General features: G+C 34.3%; 1 protein-coding gene across 2 annotated transcripts; it reads right to left on the minus strand.

Annotated features, from left to right (window-relative positions):
* Window positions 1–329: 329 nt before the first annotated feature.
* LOC133682064 (wall-associated receptor kinase-like 14) lies at window positions 330–3,944 on the minus strand. 2 transcript variants are annotated; one of them, XM_062105305.1, is made up of 3 exons: window positions 2,861–3,944; window positions 1,872–1,946; window positions 330–1,708 (listed from the first exon to the last, which is right to left on the minus strand). In XM_062105305.1, the coding sequence occupies exons 1-3, from the start codon at window positions 3,570–3,572 to the stop codon at window positions 435–437; spliced, it is 2,061 nt and encodes a 686-aa protein (XP_061961289.1). In that variant the 5' UTR covers window positions 3,573–3,944; the 3' UTR covers window positions 330–434. The 2 variants fall into 2 exon arrangements, with proteins under 2 accessions (XP_061961289.1, XP_061961290.1); XM_062105306.1 differs by having other exon boundaries at window positions 1,872–1,940; window positions 2,861–3,943.
* Between the last annotated feature and the right edge of the window lie 3,121 nt (window positions 3,945–7,065).

Raw genomic sequence — 7,065 nt, forward strand, 5'->3', positions numbered from 1 at the left:
TATCTCGGGTGACTCAATTAAATTTACATGAAGTTGATTGTATGTTGAACAACGAGTAAAGAGACCACTCTGATTGCCGGTAAGCACCAAGTTTAGATTATCTTGTGATTTAACACTGAATAACAAAGAACCAAGCTCTCGGACTTGGAGAAGCGGAGCTAAACTCTCAAGAATGCTGTCTTCCTGGCATTGTAGGAGGGCAACATTAGAAGATGCCACAAAAATTCCAGTTGCCACCATTGTCATATGAATGTTTGCTGTTGGTTTATCCAATGAAACAATTACCAGCACAATCTTGCAGATTTGGAAAGAAACAGAATGATAAACAGTAGCAGCTTAAACGAGGAGGATTTTAAGGAACTGGGGCAAAACAAAACTGTTGAACAAAAAAACTAGTATACATTGATGGTATCATAGGAAGAAATGATCTCAAATCACTCAGCTATAACGTTATTTAGCAAACTGCTTGATGAAGGAGAGCTTTGTTCACTTAACCATGGATCTTGAACAGACACAGGTGAATTATGATCGGTCCTTTCCGTTGACTTTCTACTGGCCTGTGTCTGCAAAACCAACAAACCTCTTCTCTCTATTTCTGTTTTTTTAACCGTTAAGTTTAGAGGCTTCTCGCTGACAATGGATGAAGAAGAGCATTGGGAAAAATCTAATGAAGTTGTGCAGTTTATTTCCTCTGAAGGTGGCCATCTGGTGAGCATTATCTGCTCTAATTCTGCTGCAACTTCCATCATTGAAGGCCTGATGTCTTTATGAAAAGCGAGGCATCTAAATGCCAGTTCTGCCACTTTATGCACTGAAGAAAAGGTCCAAGCATCACCATGTAAATCAATGAATGGATCTATGATCTCATCCAATAACCCCCTGCCAATCTTGTCAATAGCAAGAGAAGCCAAATTCACTTCATCTTGAGGCCTCGAAAAGTCCAGCACCTTCTTTGCTGTTATGATCTCAATGAGAACTACACCAAAGCTATAAACGTCAGTTTTGTCCGAAAGATGGAAGTTTTGATGGTACTGAGGATCAAGGTACCCTGGAGTTCCTTGTGGGACCGTAGAGATGTGCGATATGTCAGTCATGCCATGTCTAGAAAGACCAAAATCTGCAACTTTGGACTTGAAGTCGAAGTCTAAAAGTATGTTGCTCGACTTGATATCTCTATGGTATATCGGGGGATCAATAGCAGAGTGGAGATGGGCTATTGCTTTAGCAGTTTCGGTAGCAATGGCGAGGCGAACAGGCCAGTCAAGTCCATCACCTCTCACTCTTTGTAAATGCTGGCACAATGTACCATTAGGCATGAATTCGTAGACAAGAATTTGCTCGTCGTTTTCTATGGAGCAACCCAAGAGGCGGACTAAATTCGGGTGACTCACAGAAGAAATGAGCTTGATTTCATTAATGACCTGCTCAATGCTGTCCACGTCTCTATGTTTGATCCTCTTAATGGCAACCCATGAATCACTGCTAAGTTTTCCAGCATAAACAGTTCCATAAGCGCCGGTCCCAATTCTTTGTTTTTCAGAGAAACTATTTGTGGCCTTCTCTATTTCTTTATAAGGATAGATGGGAATGCTGATATCTGCAGCTTCAGCGCGGTGGAGTTTTCTGAAGCTTTTGGCTTTTGAAATGGAATTCCTCTTCGTGAGACAGCAAAATAGACCCAGACCGACCCCTACTGCAGCTACAATGCCTGGGAAAGAATTTCAAAATTTAGGACTGCAATTTATGTTGTGATCTAAGAAAAATTCTCTCTGCCGAAGATCATTTGCATTCTTCTCATCACATTGATCAGTAGTGAATTATTCTTTCTGAATACTCCAGGAAAGTTATAGGTGATAGAAAGAAATGATTACCTCCAAGTAAAACAGCTGGTCTAGCCCCTGCTCCACATTGACCAGACAAATACTTTGCAGGATTGCAACCTGCAGCTTTTATAACATCACAAAAACCACATTACTAAAACCGTGACATGGAGGTTTCCCGGTATTCGAACATATCCCATACACAGTATCACTGTGAAACTAAAAGAATTTCTAGAAGCAATATCTATTTAATGCATTAATGTTTTTGTCATTGACATTTTGCATTAGGTTTTGGCAAACCAAACCTCTAGGCACCAGATCTCTGGTCTGTACTTAATCAACAGTTAGCTATTTCATGTTTGAACAGAACCTTGATTCATGACACAAAATATGAGATTCAAGCCATCATTTCTTTCTCTGTGTTTAAATTGATTTTCTACGGTTCAAAACACATTAGGACAATTACATTCCTCCAAAAGTGGGCATGTTTTAGAATAGCTAAAGGGCCCTTAGATGTACCGGATGAAACAGCTAGTTTTTGTGGATGCTTATCAAGAATCTTATCATATTAAATAATAATATAAAATTATCTTTGATATTTTATTTAACAGTTTAAATTTTTAAATTAAAATAATTTTTTAATATAATAACAGAATTTTATTAATTAAATTATTATTAGTTTAAATTTTATCATCTTTATTTTAATTAATAATAATTAAGTATAAGGTAGTTTGAATTTATAAAACTATTATTGGAATCTACTTTTCATCTTAAATTTTTAAGTTGAAATAGTTGTTGAAAATTTTATTATATAATTAAAAATCATTTTATTTTATGATTTTCTAACCACTCAATGAAAACAAAAATGTTGAAATCATTTAGTTATAATCACAATTATTTTAACTAAAATACTTGACCATATGATGTGATTAGCAAACTAATCTTTGACCTTAGGCAGCTATGGACAAAAGTAAACACATAAAGTATATTTTTTAACTTAATTTGGTAATTGGTAAGTTCTGGCAAAAAAACTGACCGACCTTTCCGGCAGCCGACCCCGGCAAGATATCCATCACCAATTAGTCCATCTCTGCACCGGCACCGAAATCCTGACCCTGCAGGTGATTCAACTTTAGTACAAACGGCATCCTTAGAGCACCGGCAGTCCCCTTGAAGCCACCACCATAGCTCCATCATCTGAGTCTCTAAGGAAACACCAGAACCAGTGAAAGACTCCGCTGAAATCGATGACAAAAGATACTTGCACTGGCTAATATTGGCCATGTTATAATCAAAGAATCCATTTGCTGTATCCGTCTTAGAAAAACAACCTACGCTGCTGCTATTTGAACAATTAAGTGACTCGAAATGAGTCCGCACGCTTATGGAAGGTATACTGCATGGTGAAAATCCAGAGGTACAGTTGTTTAGAAGAATTGCGTTTGTTGATTTTGGAGCATAGTTTTTGGTAGAAAGATTGTAAAGGGCTTCGACAGGACGGTCACATCTGGGTTCAAGATTGATCTTTATTGTATCTTGGCCTACAATCTGGGCAGGGAACTCATTGATAAGCATTTCACCATTTGGGCTACAATTTAAATGGATGTCACAAGTGGCAGAGAATCCAAAAGGGTATGGAAGATGGCTGGTGCCACATGTTCTGTTGCAGCTGAACTTGATGGATGCATGACCTCCGATTAATGAAATAACAAAGATTGCTAAGAAGAGGATAGTATGTTGTTGTAGGATCATATTTTTATTTTGCAGGCCTCAAAAGAAACTAACCAGCTGAAACTGATACAGGAAAAAAAAAGGTGGGAAATGAAAGGAGAGGTGTTTAAAGATGAAAGACATAAGCAAGGACTCCGAGCTCATAATGGATAAGAAAATGGAAATTCTTGAAAGACTGAGATTTTGGGGGAGACTTTTAGAAGTAAAGATCTTGACGACGGTTGAGTTAGTGATTCTGCCTTGACAATAGAACTAAGGTTAGAGATGGATGAAACTGTGGAATCTATACAAGAAGAGATGCAATAAGAGAGAGAGTTTCTTCTTTTCACACCTCTATTTGTCCTTCTCTCATGTGTGTACGTGTATAACAATAAGTATATTCTTCATCTTCGTATCGACTACTGTTTTGTTAAATTTTTAAGAAATTTCATGGAGCTGCCATTAACTAATATGTCATGTTATCTTTTAGTTTTTGACGTTGATGATCATAAAAGGGAAGCTTCAATAGTCAAATCTTATTTTAGAAAGAGAATCCAAATAATTAAAGAGGAAAAAAGAGTTGAGAAAATTATGTAACATACTTTTTAAAGAATGTAATTACGACTAATAAGAAATCAAGATCGCCCTTATAAAAAATCTCAATTTTTCAAAGAAAAAAGTTTCCAAAACAAGAAACAAATTTCTAAAAGCCCCATGAATTATATTCTTAAACGTCCATCTAAATTTACAGCTTAATCTAGTGCTTATAGAATTGAAGAGTACTTTGGTGATTGGTGAAGAATTAGAGATTTGTAGGGTTTGTCAAGAGAATTAATGAAGTGAAAATTAACCAAGGCTAGCTGTGAAATGTATGCATGCTTAAATTTCATTATTTTTGCATTTACAAGGGATTAAATACGAAGAGAACCTCTCTCTTTTTTGTGCATATACTAGATTAAAGTCCAAGAATGTGATCTATATATAAAGATTTTAGAATTCTGTGTTTTGGGTAGTTTTTTTTTTTTGTTTGGAAACCAGGATTCTTTTAAATGGGTGATTCTGGTTTTTTACTAGTCATAGTTACATTCTTAATTTGACAAGCATAATAAATTTATATTCCATGATTTTCTTAAATCTTATTCTCATTTGATTATTTAGATCCTCATATTATTTTTTTATCTTCCACATCAGAACTAGAATAAGAATTGACTATCCATATCAAGCTTTGTTTTTATATCATCCTAGTAAAAAAACCTGGACGATGATGTAGCATATTAGTTAATAAAATCAAACTATAAAGTATAAAATCCCAGTAGCCAAGGCATGAGCATAGTAAAATTTCTACTTTAACCAAATTGTAATTAAGAGTCAATGGAACATAATGACTCAAAGCAGAATTAAAGATCACTTGTCGTTTAACCGAAGGCAACTGAGGGGGGAATAAAAAACTACTTTTAATATTAGTAAGATAGAAATCAATATCTGTACGACTATACCTACTTCAAACGTGTATCTTGAATGGAACGCTACACGGGGACATGAATAAATTAATTAATTTAATTTAGGATGAAATTTAACTAGTTAAATTTTAATTTTAATTTTTAAAAATTATTAATTTAAATTTTATAAATTTTAAAACTATTAAAGACTTAAATAATTATTAACTTTAAAATTTATAAAATTAGTTAAGATACATATAAATTGACCTAAATATTCACATTAATAAAAAAAAAATTCCCCATTTCTATTCTTTTCCTAAACATAATTAGTAGTTCTCATATACTCAATAGAGTATAGTGATTCTTAATTATTGCTTCATCAGCCATGAAGGCTAGTTACTGAGAGTGGTCTAAATTTACTTGAAATATAATTATTAAACTTGATATGGTTGATAAATTAATCTGCAAATACATAACTTGAAGTTTGATTTGATTTTGATATTAATTGGGTTAAAATCAAGCAATTGATACGATGTGGCGTTTATATATCCGAATTGATACGATGATCTCATAAATTAACCTCTAGCGAAACGTTTTTCTGAGTCAAATCCCAAACTGCGCATGCCTTGAACAATATAACAAATTTCCCGTGACCATGAGCCCTTGGGTTCCACATGATAAATAATATGGGTAAAAGGTAAGCTATAAATATAATTAAATACCATGCACTCTCCTGCCATACACGGCACTACATCATCAAAGCAGAGCACATGCAAGCAGATTGATCATCCATTTTTTGAAAATATCGTTGTAATTAGACAATATTCACACCCCACCATTGATTCATAATGTCATATTATTGATTATCTTGACTAGAAACACACGATTGCTTCCAAAATCAAAATTATTCCCTCGCTTGGTCTTGAAAGTTCAACACACAACCTAATCCGACATCTTTTTTCTCCCCACTTGTGTCTTCTTTTTATATAATATCGTTTTTTCCAGAGTAAGTTATTCTTTAGTCACTTAGATTTTCATTGAAGTTACAACATAGTCTTGCAAGTTTAAGAACCTATAACTTAGTCACTTAGGTTAAAGTTGAAGAGATAGAAATAGAGACATAAATCTGTCTTTCAAGTGAATTTTTATTCTTAAAAAACCAAAAGGTACAAGAGATGTTTTTTTTTGTTTTTTTTTTCTATCTCAAAATAATAATTAAATGCTGTAACTCCATAGATTCTTAGATATTGAGGGCCAAGTTATAACTCCATTGAAAACCAAGGGATTGAAGAATAATTCACTCTTTCCTGTACCACGACATCATAAAGAACAATTGCTGGCATGTATAAAATTCCATAAGAGAAGACCATACTATAAAGGGACAAATTTGATATAAATCAGTCTTGTTTTGAATGAGATTATTGTTGTTGAATAAGAATTTGTCACTCTCAATTTCCTGGCAAAACGCTAATTCTCTCATTTGTCGCTATCGGATCGTTGCTTGTAGATCTTGAACCTTATTCAACAAAACCGCATCAGAAGTCATTACTATGTATGTGGCCAAAGCCTGAAATTAGGGATGGAAATCATGTTAGAACCACGACTTAGTAATTTTTTAAATGTGATTTAACTTAAATAATATTAACCAGAAGAGGTGGTAGTTATTTGTCACGAGCAATAGTAGTAATTAATGGATAAAACCATTTGACCATAAAGAAAACATTGATTAGGGACGTGGATTTCTTACCCTACACGGAGCTGTGTTGGATGCTCTATCACGATATGCTAGGGAAATGGTTGAATAAGTTTCCCATAAACCAGGCCTTGCTAGGTTGGATTAATTGAAAGCGATCATAACCAATAATTTTTATTATTAATAATATAGATATCTGGATCAGTTTGCGTGAACCTCAACTAATTCCACGGGTCCTGAAATTAACGATTATGTAAACCTCTAGTGGCCATCATATTAGCAATCGCAGGGCTCGAATCTGAGACTACATTGAGAATAAACTTCTTAGTCCCAAACTCTTATTACTGGACCACCTACCTAATCAATAATTAACCATTTATTAGTCGCCTCTCTTCTCATTAAT

Source organism: Populus nigra, chromosome 2 (assembly GCF_951802175.1).
Source record: "Populus nigra chromosome 2, ddPopNigr1.1, whole genome shotgun sequence".
Taxonomy (NCBI): Eukaryota; Viridiplantae; Streptophyta; class Magnoliopsida; order Malpighiales; family Salicaceae; genus Populus; species Populus nigra.